The following is a 16636-nucleotide window of genomic DNA, read 5'->3' as shown; positions in this document are numbered from 1 at the left end:
TTTCAGCCTGAGTTAGTAAGAAAGTGTCGCTAGCAACATCAAGGTCGTGGGTTCAATTCCCACATTACGCATACAAAACATGTATGCACTCACTGTACTGTAAACGTCTGCTAAGTGGCATATAAACTCAGCAAAAAAAGAAACGTCCTCTCACTGTCAACTGCGTTTATTTTCAGCAAACCAAACGTGTGTAAATATTTGTATGAACATAACAGGATTCAACAACTGACACAAACTGAACAAGTTCCACAGACATGTAACTAACATAAATTGAATAATGTGTCCCTGAACAAAGGGGGGGGGTCAAAATCTAAAGTAACAGTCAGTATCTGGTGTGGCCACCAGCTGCATTAAGTACTGCAGTGCATCTCCTCCTCATGGACTGCACCAGATTTGCCAGTTCTTGCTGTGAGATGTTACCCCACTCTTCCACCAAGGCACCTGCAAGTTCCCGGACATTTCTGCGGGGAATGGCCCTAGCCCTCACCCTCCGATCCAACAGGTCCCAGACGTGCTCAATGGGATTGAGATCCGGGCTCTTCGCTGGCCATGGCAGAACACTATAATTCCTGTCTTGCAGGAAATCGTAGAGCATGGCGCTTGTAAAGCCAGGGTAGTGGGTTCGATCCCCGGGACCACCCATACGTAAAAATGTATGCACGCATGACTGTAAGTCGCTTTGGATAAAAGCGTCTGCTAAATGGCATATTATTATTATAATATTATTATTAAATCACGTACAGAACGAGCAGTATGGCTGGTGGCATTGTCATGCTGGAGGGTCATGTCAGGATGAGCCTGCAGGAAGGGTACCACATGAGGGAGGAGGATGTCTTCCCTGTAACGCACAGTGTTGAGATTGCCTGCAATGACAACAAGCTCAGTCCGATGATGCTGTGACACACCGCCCCAGACCATGACGGACCCTCCACCTCCAAATCAATCCTACTCCAGAGTACAGGCCTCGGTGTAATGCTCATTCCTTGGACGATAAACGCAAATCCGACCATCACACCATGTGAGACAAATCCGTGACTCGTCAGTGAAGAGCACTTTTTGCCAGTCCTGTCTGGTCCAGCGACGGTGGGTTTGTGCCCATAGGCGACGTAGTTGCCGGTGATGTCTGGTGAGGACCTGCTTACAACAGGCCTACAAGCCCTCAGTCCAGCCTCTCTCAGCCTATTACGGACAGTCTGAGCACTGATGGAGGGATTGTGCGTTCCTGGTGTAACTCGGGCAGTTGTTGTTGCCATCCTGTACCTGTTCCGCAGGTGTGATGTTCGGATGTACCGATCCTGTGCAGGTGGTGTTACACGTGGTCTGCCACTGCGAGGACGATCAGCTGTCCGTCCTGTCTCCCTGTAGCGCTGTCTTAGGTGTCTCACAGTACGGACATTGCAATTTATTGCCCTGGCCACATCTGCAGTCCTCATGCCTCTTTGCAGCATGCCTAAGGCACGTTCACGTAGATGAGCAGGAACCCTGGGCATCTTTCTTTTGGTGTTTTTCAGAGTCAGTAGAAAGGCCTCTTTTAGTGTCCTAAGTTTTCATAACTGTGACCTTAATTTCCCACCGTCTGTAAGCTGTTAGTGTCTTAACGACCGTTCCACAGGTGCATGTTCATAAATTGTTTATGGTTCATTGAACAAGCATGGGAAACAGTGTTTAAAACCTTTACAATGAAGATCTGTGAAGTTATTTGGATTTTTACGAATTATCTTTCAAAGACAGGGTCCTGAAAAAGGGACGTTCCTTTTTTTTGCTGAGTTTATTATATGAATATATTTTATTAGACTCGTCAGGGTGAATTCTTAGTTAAAATAAACACACTTAATGTAACGTTCCATAACACTGTTGAATTGCAAGTAAGCATTTCACTGTACCGTTTACACCTGCTGTATCCTGCTGCACGTGACGAATGAACTGTGATTTTGACATGTTAGTGTGATTGTGAGTTACGTTCATAGATCCCTATGTCAGGAAAGGTCCCATGCATTGTGCTCATACGGTGATACTATGTAAATAAAGGACACTGTTTCTTTGTGTCTGTCTGTTTCTGTACAGAATCCTGATCAAGTTAAAGTAGCCCAGGAGAACGGAGCAGCGTTTGTGGGAGGGGCCGACCTTGTGCAGAGAGTGAGTTTCACAAGTCTCTCTCTCTCTCTCTCTCTCTCTCTCTCTCTCTCTCTCCCCTCCCCCCACACACACATTTGTTTTAGTTAATGTCTCAACCTGTTGTCCTTAATGATTGTAGATCTTAGATGATGAAGTGGATGCAGACTTCTACGTAGCCGTTCCAGACATGATCTCCAAACTACTGCCTCTGAAGAACAAACTACGCAAGAAGTTCCCTAAGAACAAGAGAGGTAGGTCACACTCCCGTAATCAATCAATCAAAATGTATTTACATATACAGTGGGGGAAAAAAAGTATTTAGTCAGCCACCAATTGTGCAAGTTCTCCCACTTAAAAAGATGGGAGAGGCCTGTAATTTTCATCATAGGTACACGTCAACTATGACAGACAAATTGAGAAAGAAAAATCCAGAAAATCACATTGTAGGATTTGTAATTAATTTATTTGCAAATTATGGTGGAATAACAAAAGTTTCTCAATACTTTGTTATATACCCTTTGTTGGCAATGACACAGGTCAAACGTTTTCTGTAAGTCTTCACAAGGTTTTCACACACTGTTGCTGGTATTTTGGCCCATTCCTCCATGCAGATCTCCTCTGGATTGTCATAGTTGACGTGTACCTATGATGAAAATTACAGGCCTCTCTCATCTTTTTAAGTGGGAGAACTTGCACAATTGGTGGCTGACTAAATACTTTTTTCCCCCACTGTATAGTCCTCTTTTACATTTGACGAAAGTGCATTACAGTAACCCGGCCTTAGAACCCCCAAAGAGCAAGCAGAAGCACAGTGGTGAAGAAACTCCCTGGAAGAAAGAAACGTTGAGAGTAGAGCGGGGCGATATGGACAAAAATCCATATTGTGACAAATTGCCTGAATTGATGAGATGATACATTTTAGGTTTCTAACATTTAATCTGCACCACAGTTTTTGAAATACTGCTAGTTTGATGGTTGTAGCCATCAATTGTCCCATTTAAATATCACTCATATTAGCAAATGTATTTACTTTGAAACTTCACATTTCTTTAGTATAGGCTACTTATCATAATGAACGATATCGGCAAAATGCCTGCGATAAGTGATCGTTATGGTCGGTGTCATAATTTTCGGTTTATCGCCCCAGCTTTACTTGAGAGGAACCAGGCTCAGAGAGGTAGAAGTTAGGAGTACATGATAACCATGTTTCTCACTCTCTCTCACCCTTTCAGGGTCGGTTGGAGTCGACATTCCCAAGATGCTGGAGTTGTTCAAGACTGGCCATGAGTACATAGTGGAGAATGACTCTGTCATCACTAGAGTCGGCACGGTAAGTCTGAAGGAACACTGTCATCACTAGAGTTGGCACGGTAAGTCTGAAGGACCACTGTCATCACTAGTGTAGACACGATAAGTCTGAAGGCGTTGGGAATTGCCTACAATCATTCATACACCCAAACCATAAGCATATGTGTGTAATCTTCACATACCAAAAATGTCTACCAGATTCATACGTTACTAACATGCTGTATTCCTGTTCTAGAGTAACTACAGTGTAATTGTTGTGGGGGCGATTGCCCAATGTTCAATTAAAATCTCCCTACCATCATATCTAAGCCAATATGACACCAATGTTGTTGAAAATTCGCAAATCAACTAGGAGGTACACAACACACTCTCACCACCTCTCGTCATGAGCTGTCCGGCCGTTACCGAGAAACACATTCCAGATAATTTAACAGGGTCATTAGCAATTTAGTTTTCAGAGTATTTTCTGCACCCACATGCTCAAATTCTAGACGTCGGATTAAAACCAGACTATAGCATCCATATAGTGACCCTTGGATTAAAATAATGTCAGATTGACTACATTTGTAGGTGCAACGGTTTTTATTAAATGTATAATTTATCGCTCTCGTGCTCATTTCTGTCCATTATGAACCAACGATGTGCTACCTTTTTTTTGTAACATTTCTGACAATGCTAACATCTTTTCAGCCGAATCTCACGAGTTCTAAAACCGGACCAAAACACATGGGCAACAGTAGTAGCTAGTTAGTAGCTAGTTAACATCAGTCGTATGAGAGGAAAGCTACAAGCAAAGGAAGGTAGCTATATTTAGCTATGGAAGATATATGTGTAAACTGTTGGCCTTGAAATCAGAGCACAAACAAATAAGCACAAATAAGATGGCTAACATCCGTGGCTGCTATTGCCAGTTAGCTAGCCAACTAACGTTAGCCAGTAACATTGGCTAGCTACAAGCCAAGAAGGCTGTTGTAACATTAGCTAGCTACACAGCTGTTGTAACGTTAGCTAGCTACACGGCTGTTGTAAAATTAGCTAGCTACAAGCCAACAAGGCTGTTGTAACATTAGCTAGCTACAAGCCAACAAGGCTGTTGTAACGTTAGCTAGCTACAAGCCAACCAGGCTGTTGTAATGTTAGCTAGCTACAAGCCAACCAGGCTGTTGTAACATTAGCTAGCTACAAGCCAACCAGGCTGTTGTAACGTTAGCTAGCTACAAGCAAACAAGGCTGTTGTAACATTAGCTAGCTACAAGCCAAAAAGGCTGTTGTAACATTAGCTAGCTACAAGCCAACCAGGCTGTTGTAACATTAGCTAGCTACAAGCCAACCAGGCTGTTGTAATGTTAGCTAGCTACAAGCCAACCAGGCTGTTGTAATGTTAGCTAGCTACAAGCCAACCAGGCTGTTGTAACATTAGCTAGCTACAAGCCAACCAGGCTGTTGTAATGTTAGCTAGCTACAAGCCAACCAGGCTGTTGTAATGTTAGCTAGCTACAAGCCAACCAGGCTGTTGTAATGTTAGCTAGCTACAAGCCAACCAGGCTGTTGTAATGTTAGCTAGCTACAAGCCAACCAGGCTGTTGTAATGTTAGCTAGCTACAAGCCAACCAGGCTGTTGTAATGTTAGCTAGCTACAAGCCAACCAGGCTGTTGTAATGTTAGCTAGCTACAAGCCAACCAGGCTGTTGTAATGTTAGCTAGCTACAAGCCAACCAGGCTGTTGTAATGTTAGCTAGCTACAAGCCAACCAGGCTGTTGTAATGTTAGCTAGCTACAAGCCAACCAGGCTGTTGTAATGTTAGCTAGCTACAAGCCAACCAGGCTGTTGTAATGTTAGCTAGCTACAAGCCAACCAGGCTGTTGTAATGTTAGCTAGCTACAAGCCAACAAGGCTGTTGTAACGTTAGCTGTATAATAGTAATATATTTATTTTACAAAGTGCTTTTCATTACAAGTAGAATCAGTCACTTTAAAAACAAAAAATACAAACTTTAACAAAACAAATGTAGGGATCTGGCAGTTCTTGGGCGAGGATTTCTCACAGCTTTAGATTATAGGCATTTCAGAAGGGTAGTATCTCGAGGGGAGGGTATATGGATGGATCATACACCGGCACAACTCAATGTTGACAATGTAGCTATCCCACATTCTTCCACAAAGAACACCTAGCTAAGGAAAGTTCATAATCAACACCATACTTTAGGAAACTGCCACAGTGCTCATGTATAATACATGCAATGGGCATTGCTCATCTAACGTTCGCTTACGTTACTCCATACACTAGTATGGTCCTCTGTAGCTCAATTGGTAGAGCATGGCGCTTGTAACGCCAGGGTAGTGGGTTCAATCCCCGGGACCACCCATACGTAAAAATGTCGCTTTGGATAAAAGCGTCTGCTAAATGGCATTATTATTATTATTATTATTATTATTATTATTATTATTATATAGTCACTGGATTGCTTGGCAATGTAGCTAGCTAACATTACAGCCCTAACTTTATGCATTGATTCCCTCTGTCAATGCAATTGTGTTATTGTCATTATAATCCAAATGTGCGCTGACTGATTGACAGTGTCAAGTTACTTTTCAGTTTATTCCCGAAAACCTGAAGTCGCCATTCCAAGTAAAAAGTAGCTAGGGGTTGCGAGTGCACCCACTTTAAACAACGCCAACATCATTGCTTGCTTGCTTGCTTGCACGACCTTTGTGCAGTCAAAAGAGAACTCCATGCTTGCTAACTCGGTTTGCTATGTGACTGTTTTCAACATGTCATCTGTTTTAGACTATTTATTTTAACCAAACAAGAGAAATAAACGTTCAGTCAGTACTGAGTGAATGAACAACAAACACATTATGCTGCCCGCTGTCCCGACACACACCACACACACACACACACACACACACACACCGGTGCGCACACGCAAGTGGCACTGGACTCTCCAATCCTACGGTACATCCCAGGGACACACTGCGGATTGTGTACACCAGCTGATTGACGGAGCACCGGGCCTTCTTTATGACCTTGTTTATCTTCTGGTCCCACTGGAACATCCAGCTCGTCCGCTGTGCGCGAAACATTCGGATGACCACCTCAATCAGCGCGTCTGCTGTCCTCTTGGTGTATGCCAAGTCGTTTCCACCGAAGTGGATGTCAGGGAGAGAAGTAGTTCAGGTCCTCTGCTGGCACTGAACACTGAGCAGTTTGTGCCACTTCATGCCTTGCTCGCTGAGCCACCTAATGTGACAGTCAATAATGTATGTGAATAGTTAATGAGAAGGCTACATTTTTCTGGAGCTTGCTCGATTGTTTTAAGAGAGATCAGGGAAGATTTTTCCAGTTTACTCCATATTGGCTTAAATGGGTTTCTGGTTTTTCACTTCCCTCTGGTATATCAGTTGTTAATATTTAAAACAAACAAAAAAACATGTATTCATTCACTAACTGTAAGTCGCTCTGGATAAGAGCGTCTGCTAAATGACTAAAATGTTTTTAAAAAATATTGTGTAGATTGATGAGGGGGAAAAAAACAATTTAATCCATTTTAGAATAAGTCTAATCTAACAAAATGCGGAAAAAGTCTGAATACTTTCTGAATGCACTGTATATATCTCATTAGGCTGTGTGTAGTTTTAGATATAGGCCTATTGTAAATGTATAGTATTGTACCGTCACCATCTTTATTGCGAAAATAAATACAAACATCACTTTAAGCTCCATATTCATCTGACAGAGGTAATGAACTGTCCATTGATGAGCACAGCAATTGATATAACAGGACCATGTTTGCACACAAGTGATTCTGAGCTTATGTCAGTATTCTATAGGTAAGCTAGCGGTTACAGTAATCAGGAATGCAGACAGGCTAGCTCCTATCTTTATGAGTGACTGTGTCCAACACCACCAGTTGTTATGTTGACCAAAAAAAGTTATTATGAAAGAAAGAAAATTCTCAATGACGTATTTTATAAAATAAAAGTTTAAGGAAATGCAGGCACCACATTACTATTACGACAAATCAGCCCACTCAATCAGCCCACTCAATCAGCCCACTAAAACAGCCCACTCAATCAGCCCACTCAATCAGCCCACTCAATCAGCCCACTCAATCAGCCCACTCAATCAGCCCACTCAAACAGCCCACTCAAACAGCCCACTCAATCAGCCCACTCAATCAGCCCACTCAATCAGCCCACTCAATCAGCCCACTCAATCAGCCCACTCAATCAGCCCACTAAAACAGCCCACTCAATCAGCCCACTAAAACAGCCCACTCAATCAGCCCACTAAAACAGCCCACTCAATCAGCCCACTCAATCAGCCCACTCAATCAGCCCACTCAATCAGCCCACTCAATCAGCCCACTCAATCAGCCCACTCAATAGCCCACTCAATCAGCCCACTAAAACAGCCCACTAAAACAGCCCACTCAATCAGCCCACTAAAACAGCCCACTCAATCAGCCCACTCAATCAGCCCACTCAATCAGCCCACTAAAACAGCCCACTCAATCAGCCCACTCAATCAAGCCTGGTGGTCTTGTAAGTGTATATATTAGCAAAGATTGCTTTCATGGGCTAATTGAGTGACTGTCAGTGACTGACATAACAAGAGATACTGCCGATGTACAACCACATTTCAAAATGGCACCTTGTCTATTCCACTATTCTAACTCTCAACATTTAAGTTGAGACCTCGAATGAGTCATCCCCTGTTATTGTTATTGTTTATTATTATTTATTTTACCATGGGGCGCCAGTTGCCCATCCCTGTCTTAGTGTGTTGTGTAAAGAATCCAATACTTCACCTTGTATTCGGTACAAATCACATTATCTCGCTTATCACAATGTCTACGTTGCTGCTCGTGGCAACGTCATTTCGCTGAGTCTACCTGTTTTCCTACCCACAGCTGAACATGCCCAAGGAGCAGCTTATAGCCAACATAAAGACTGTCGTCAAGGATGTCTGCTCCCACCGGCCGGCTAGCTTCGGTATGTACCTACCATGAGGATGAATACATTTTATTTGACAAACACCAGGCTTTTAAAGTGAATCTGTCATATATCACATTGGGCTTTAGAGTTAAAATTCATATGAATGGTGCCTCAGCAATACAAACTTGGATACCACCCACACAGCAAGTGTGTTCCCATCGGCTGGTTATCTTTGGTACGTACCACGATGATGATGATGATGATGATTTGTATTTTATTTGACACATTTTAAATATAGTTGCCTCCACAGAGATCCTATGAATTATTCTTTATGTAATTCTATGGTTGCCTCAGACATGCGAGTACAACAATGTACACCTGTATAGTCCCTGTCCCCTGTGACAGAATGACAGCTTCAGGGCTCTCAGGGACTTATTTAGGCAGCGAATTGATTAAACTTCAAAACAGCGCTAAATGCTATTAATCGCTCCATGATTTCTCATTATAGTTATTGAACTACACATCCCACATCCATGATTTCTCATTATAGTTATTGAACTACACATCCCACATCCATGATTTCTCATTATAGTTATTGAACTACACATCCCACATCCCATGATTTCTCATTATAGTTATTGAACTACACATCCCACATCCATGATTTCTCATTATAGTTATTGAACTACACATCCATGATTTCTCATTATAGTTATTGAACTACACATCCCACATCCATGATTTCTCATTATAGTTATTGAACTACACATCCCACATCCCATGATTTTTCATTATAGTTATTGAACTACACATCCCACATCCATGATTTCTCATTATAGTTATTGAACTACACATCCCACATCCCATGATTTCTCATTATAGTTATTGAACTACACATCCCACATCCATGATTTCTCATTATAGTTATTGAACTCCACATCCATGATTTCTCATTATAGTTATTGAACTACACATTCCACGGCACTGGGCTGGCAAAACTATTTAATACAAAGCCTTGCAAATGCAATGTGATAGTGTGCTAGATAGGTGTGCTTTTTGCCTCCAAACAAACCAAACCCACACATTTTTATAATGAGGTTTTCTGACAGAAAGAGCGGTATGTCATTATGAGAAACAGGAAGCGTCCCAAATGGGACCCTATTCCTTATATAGTGCACTACTTTTGACAGAAGCCCTGTGTGTCCTGGTCAACAGTAGTGCACTATACAGGGAATAGGTTTCAATTTGTGTGACCACAGGTATGTTGTGAGAACTCAGATAAGAATGTATCTGAAGCGATTTGGTGTGGGCGAGAGGAATGCAATTTATTGTTTGATCTGACGGACAGCCGCCTTTAACCACCTCGTTGAGTTTTTCGTTTGACACGCATACACACACACACACACACACATATAACACACACCCACAGACACTAGATCCAACACACCTGGGGATCTGTACACCTGTGTGAAGTGAAGTTCTAATAACTAACATCATCTTTTAAAAATATTTATGAACTTAATTTGATGAGACAGAGAGCAGAATTTGCCATCCATCGAGTTAGACTCAACCATTACTTCCATGGTAATCCTCCCAGTCGTTTACTGGCCAACAAGCTACGCAGTAATAATTAATTAGCTGATATAGCAACTATTGAATCTGAAACAGGAGAATTACTATCAGAACCCAAATGAATCAATCAAAGATTTTCCTGCTTCTATAAAGAACTTTACACTTCTGATTGTAAATCCAAACCAAGCCAGACTAAGTCATTTCTAAAAGAATTTAGAACTCGTCTTCTCTCAGCAGTGGAAGCAATCTCGCTTGGAGACACAATCTCTCAATTATCTCAAAAGGACACTGGATAGAATGAATAAAGGCAAATCACCTGGATTGGACGGTATTCATTCTGAGGTCTATTTAAAATGTTGGGATCAATTAGTTCCACTATTGCTCGAAATAATTAACACAGCAGTTCACAAAGGTTCATTTAGGAGAGATGTGGTTTAGCTTTGATAAAAAAAGGTAATGATGCCAGCCAGTGTTCTCACTATCGCCCCCTATCTTTAATAAACACAGAGATTAAACTGTTTTCCAAAATGTTGTCGTCCTGTTTGAGACTTAGTTACCCAAATTGATCCACACGGACCAAAGCGGGTTCGTTAAACGTTTATCCTCGGATAACCTCCGACTATTACATCTCTTAAATGCTTCATCAGAAAAAACAGGTCCTTGGGCTGTACTATCTCTCAATGCAGAAAAAGCTTTTGATAGACTAGTATGGACATATCTCTGGTCTGTCTTGGAACATATGGGAATTGGCTCCAATTTCATTAATATGATTAAAATACTATATCCCAATCCCTCAGCCATAGTTATAACAGGCAATATCTGCTCCGCTCCGTTCAGCATCACTAGAAGCAGCAGACAAAGCGATCCAATTTCTCCTTTGCTATTTTTATTATCCGTGGAACCCCTTGTCCAGGCAATTCGTCAATCGATGGAAATAACACACATTTCCCTCAAATCTACTGATGACGTCATCTCATTATACATAGACGATATTTGACTATATCTAGACAATGTATCTCAATCACTCCCAAACGCATTGAAGATCGTAGACAAATTCAGCTTAATCTCAAATTATAAAATGAACCATCCTAAATTGGTTTAGACATGATTCTTCTGGCCCCTGGCTGAGTGTAGAGAGAAATGTGGTGTCTCCTATTGATCTGGAAGAGGTGTTCTTCACTGATATATCCCTTAAACAATGTAATATGGTATCTCCTATTGATCTGGAAGAGGTGGTCTTCACTGATATATCCCTTAAACAATGTAACTGGGGATCAAAATGGCGTGGCCATTAGTGCTGACCCCATTTAGTCCACTGGCCATTAGTGCTGACCCCATTTAGTCCACTGGCCATTAGTGCTGACCCCATTTAGTCCACTGGCCATTAGTGCTGACCCCATTTAGTCCACTGGCCATTAGTGCTGACCCCATTTAGTCCACTGGCCATTAGTGCTGACCCCATTTAGTCCACTGGCCATTAGTGCTGACCCCATTTAGTCCACTGGCCGTTAGTGCTGACCCCATTTAGTCCACTAGCCGTTAGTGCTGACCCCATTTAGTCCACTGGCCGTTAGTGCTGACCCCATTTAGTCCACTGGCCGTTAGTGCTGACCCCATTTAGTCCACTGGCCGTTAGTGCTGACCCCATTTAGTCCACTGGCCATTAGTGCTGACCCCATTTAGTCCACTGGCCATTAGTGCTGACCCCATTTAGTCCACTGGCCGTTAGTGCTGACCCCATTTAGTCCACTGGCCGTTAGTGCTGACCCCATTTAGTCCACTGGTAGATTGTTTGGTTGATAGGCTGTTGGTCGACCGAGATTGATTTAGTCGAGCGGTCCCAAGTGGCACGCTATTTCCTATTTAGTGCACTACTTTTGAGGAGGGCCCATAGGGCTCTAGTTAAACCTAGTGAACTATACAGTATATAGGCACTATCCTGTTGATGTGTCTCCGCACCTCTGTTCAGTTGCCTTTAGAACCCAGAAGACTAGGACTCCTGTCTATAGGGACATCCTTATGGAATTCCCTACTTAGAACCCAGAAGACTAGTACTCCTGTCTATAGGGACATCCTTATGGAATTCCCTACTTAGAACCCAGAAGACTAGTACTCCTGTCTATAGGGACATCCTTATGGAATTCCCTACTTAGAACCCAGAAGACTAGTACTCCTGTCTATATGGACATCCTTATGGAATTCCCTACTTAGAACCCAGAAGACTAGTACTCCTGTCTATAGGGACATCCTTATGGAATTCCCTACTTAGAACCCAGAATATTTTTGATGTATGTTTATTATTATGAAGGGATGAAATGGGAAGGCAGGTTATAGGTAAGAGGAAGGTCAGCACTTTGCTGTGAAATAAAGGAACATTTTAAAGACTGGTTAGAGGTAAAGGACAGGAAGGCACATGTGGGGATTGAACCCCCGACGCTCTGGGGCGTATGTGGTTCAGGCACTACCAATGGAATAGACCTAGGCGCTGTGGCAAGATATACCTGACACCCTGTCTCTCTTCTGGTTGCCTCCACAGGACATTTCATAGAGCGAGCGATCGTCAGCAGTCAGACGAGTGAAGGCCTGCTCTTTAAGAGTGAAGAACTTGTAGAGAAAACCCCAACGAAAAAGGATGTTTGAAAGTGCTTGTGATTTTATGTATTACTGACTGTGTATAATGTATTGAATAAAGTATGAAGGATATTATGGATTTACTGACTGTCTTGTGGACATTTTCATATTTAGAATTGACTTTAAATCGCTCTGGATAATAAGTTGCCTGGTATGGAATGTGAAATAGAATGTGATGTTGTGAGTAAAGGATGGTCGAAGGAGGTTACTGGATAAGAGTCTGCTAAATAACTAACACTTAAATATATTGCTATTAATAGAATAGAATATTGTATAGTCCAGGGAATGATTCAATGGTACACTGACTGAATACAGTTCCTCTCTGCAACACCAGATGGCAGTATGAACATGTACAAAAGGACAACTTATTGTGGTATGCCCAAGTCTGAGCCTCACTTATACAGTTGAAGTCGGAAGTTTACATACACCTTAGCCAAATACATTTAAACTCAGTTTTTCACAATTCCTGACATTTAATCCTAGTAAAGATTCCCAGTTTTAGGTCAATTAGGATCACCACTTTATTTTAAGAATGTGATATGTCAGAATAATAGTAGAGAGAATGATTGCCAGTGGGTCAGAAGTTTACATACACTCAATTAATATTTGGTAGCATTGTCTTTAAATTGCTTAACTTGGGTCAAACGTTTCGGGTAGCCTTCCACAAGCTTCCCACAATAAATTGGGTGAATTTTGGCCCATTCCTCCTGACAGAGCTGGTGTAACTGAGTCAGGTTTGTAGGCCTCCTTGCTCGCACATGCTTTTTCAGTTCTGCCCTTAAATTTTCTATAGGATTGAGGTCAGGGCTTTGTGATGGCCACTCCAATATCTTGACTTTGTTGTCCTTAAGGCATTTTGCCACAAATTTGGAAGTATGCTTGGGGTCATTGTCCATTTGGAAGACCCATTTTCGACCAAGCTTTAACTTCCTGACTGATGTCTTGAGATGTTGCTTCAATATATCCACATGATTTCCCTTCCTCATGATGCGATCTATTTTGTGAAGTGCACCAGTCCCTCCTGCAGCAAAGCACCCCCACATCATGATGCTGCCACCCCGTGCTTCACGGTTGGGATGGTGTTCTTCGGCTTGCAAGGTACCCCCTTTTTCCTCCAAACATAACGATGATCGTTATGGGCAAACAGTTATATTTTTGTTTCATCAGACCAGAGGACATTTCTCCAAAAAGTACGATCTTTGTCCCCATGTGCAGTTGCAAACCGTAGTCTGGCGTTTTTATGGTGGTTTTGGAGCAGTGGCTTCTTCCTTGCTGAGCGGCCTTTCAGGTTATGTCGATATAGGACTTGTTTTACTGTGGATATAGATACTTTTGTACCTGTTTCCTCCAGCATCTTCACAAGGTCCTTTGCTGTTGTTCTGGGATTGATTTGCACTTTTCGCACCATCTCTAGGAGACAGAACGTGGCTCCTTCCTGAGCGGTATGATGGCTGCGTGGTCCCATGGTGTTTATATTTGCGTACTATTGTTTGTACAGATGAACGTGGTACCTTCAGGCGTTTGGAAATTGCTCCCAAGGATGAACCAGACTTGTGGAGGTCTACACAATTTTTTTCTGAGGTCTTGGCTGATTTCTTTTGATTTTCCCATGATGTCAAGCACAGAGGCACTGAGTTTGAAGGTAGGCCTTGAAATACACCCACAGGTACACCTCCAATTGACTCAAATTATGTCAATTAGCATATCAGAAGCTTCTAAAGCCATGACATCATATTCTGGAATTTTGCAAGCTGTTTAAAGGCACCATCAACTTAGTGTATGTAAACGTATGACCCACTGGAATTGTGATACAGTGAAATAATCTGTCTGTAAACAATTGGTGGAAAAATTACTTGTGTCATGCACAAAGTAGATGTCCTAAACGACTTGCCAAAACTATAGTTTGTTAACAAGAAATTTGTGGAGTGGTTGAAAAACGAGTTTTAACGACTCCAACCTAAGTGTACGTAAACTTCCGACTTCAACTGTATATCAGCTGTCTGGATGTAATCACTTAGTGAACGTGAACAAATAAACAGGTGCCAAAATCAGGGGATTCACAATGATGGCTTTTGGATAGACAATAGTTCAGATCACTTTTAGGGTGATGCATTTGGAAAGAAGGCTATCCCAATTATATATTGCTTATTTTTAATAGCATTTTCCATTGCTCATAGCCAAAGCCACAGGGAAGATGTTTAGGGGTGCCCCAGCTACAGATGGCTATATCGGTCCTCTAATACAGAACTAGTAAAGGCCCAGTGCACTACTTTTGTGAAAATAATAATATTTAATCATAATAAAAACGTTTCCGGATGTTTCAGGGGGTTCTGCAGCACCCTGAGCCCCCCTACTTCCCTACTTACCGCAGCTATGCACACGGCCAACTTCACTTGGAGAGAACGCTGTGGATCTCACACATGCATGGGGGCAGTGGTGGAAACTGTTGTTTTGAAATGGAAAAGGCCACGAGTCTTTCGGATAAAATTTTTTTTTGGCTTCCAATGGCTTGGGACAAAAGCGATTTCCCATTGAATGAAGATCAGGTTGCTCCAATGTGACGGCTGAGGAATCTCAGCTCAGACTGTCCTCAGACTGAATTGACTGTGATTGAGCATAAGTGGTAATTTAATCCAGTAGCCAATGTTCTTTATGCCTAATGCCTAAACACTATAGGCATTTATGCCTAATGCCTAAACATACAATAGCTACAATACAGGTCTTCCCAAAGTAGTGTTAATGTCTTCTTACACCATTGCCCCTAATAGACCTCATAACATTATAGTGGTAGCCTAGGGTATTGGCCCCGTTCAAGCATGACGTTATCGGAATGAGAGAGATGTAAAATAGCTGTAGTTTTCAAAGTGAAGCATATGCACAGCTTGATCTTTTATTCATTGTGAGCATACGCACATCATACATGTATATCCCTACAGCGTTTAATCCTCCCGGTGGAGTAAGTGGGCTTGGAGAGAGGAGAGGCTGCATAGCAAGTAACTTTACAGCGTCGGCTCGCTTCTTACGCAGCTGTGGATAATTATATGGTTTCCAGAGGGATTTTCGCCCGTCGTCATGCTGTATAGCTTTTAAATCTACGACCGGTGACACCTGCGTTTTGAAGTTTCGCCTGCCGCGAACAGTTGGGTCTGCATTCCTTCACTCCGGAGTCAAGACCCGCACCGTTTTTCAGAGCTGGAGAAAGAGGGTTCCCGTTTGTCCTGCCTGCTGTCTTTACGCGTAGCTCCACATGCGAACTATTCTCTAGCCCGGTCAAACATCCACTGCTGACTTTTCCCGGTATTATTGTTTATCTGAAACTTCGGGGAACCAATAATTTATATTTGACAATCGGTGTGATTTGAACTAGAAAGATACTGCATTCAGCACCGTTGGATTTAATGCCTTGTATGCATGCGGTGAACATGGGTTCACGATGGATCTTGGTAGCCGCTTTGGCTGGAATACTCACCGCCGCTCCAGAAATACAAGGTGGGTGTTTTGGCTCTTAGTCAAGTGAATTAACAATTTATTCATTGATTATGGAAAGAACATCTCTAGTAGACATACAAAAAAAAGGTTATAGGCTATTAGTCTATTCTTTATAATTTAGTCTATTGCGCAAGGTTTGCAAATAGGAAGTCTATTTGACTGTGTTTAGGCTCCAGCTATATCTTATGCATCAAACGTTCTATCTGGTTGGGCAACTTTAGTAATGACATTCTGAAATAGAACTCAAGGCATTTTTACTTTAAATAATAGGCAATACTTGTTATTACACAGGTATGCACCACTGTCTAATAATCACATCTAAACCAGTTGGCTGCCTTGCTATCTTTTCCCTGTGGGAAGAAATGTCCCATTTCAGAATCAGGATCTGAGTGATTAATATTAATGTTCAGACAGATTATAATCACAGCCTTTATCTGTAATCTGTCTCCAATTCAGATTGAATTGATAAAATGCCTCACAGTGAGTCACTCACACCCATGCCTAAATAAACTTGTTTTACTACAACCCAAATGTAATAACCCTAGGCTATTCTATCACGGTTCTGGCAAACGAATGAGGAAAC

General features: G+C 42.1%; 1 protein-coding gene across 1 annotated transcript in view; it reads left to right on the top strand.

Moving 5' to 3' along the window:
• The window catches only part of LOC121584467 (39S ribosomal protein L1, mitochondrial), a 30196-nt gene extending 17553 nt beyond the window's left edge, over positions 1-12643 (top strand). The window contains exons 5-9 of the mRNA XM_041900354.2: positions 2065-2136; positions 2255-2366; positions 3348-3445; positions 8337-8418; positions 12470-12643. Of these exons, the coding sequence (XP_041756288.1) occupies positions 2065-2136; positions 2255-2366; positions 3348-3445; positions 8337-8418; positions 12470-12573 (468 nt within the window). The 3' untranslated portion in view covers positions 12574-12643. The remainder of the gene's footprint in view (positions 1-2064; positions 2137-2254; positions 2367-3347; positions 3446-8336; positions 8419-12469) is intronic.
• The last annotated feature ends 3993 nt before the right edge of the window (positions 12644-16636 follow it).

This window comes from Coregonus clupeaformis, chromosome 16, assembly GCF_020615455.1.
Source record: "Coregonus clupeaformis isolate EN_2021a chromosome 16, ASM2061545v1, whole genome shotgun sequence".
NCBI classification, from domain to species: Eukaryota; Metazoa; Chordata; class Actinopteri; order Salmoniformes; family Salmonidae; genus Coregonus; species Coregonus clupeaformis.
This window is presented reverse-complemented; position numbering and strand designations above follow the sequence as displayed.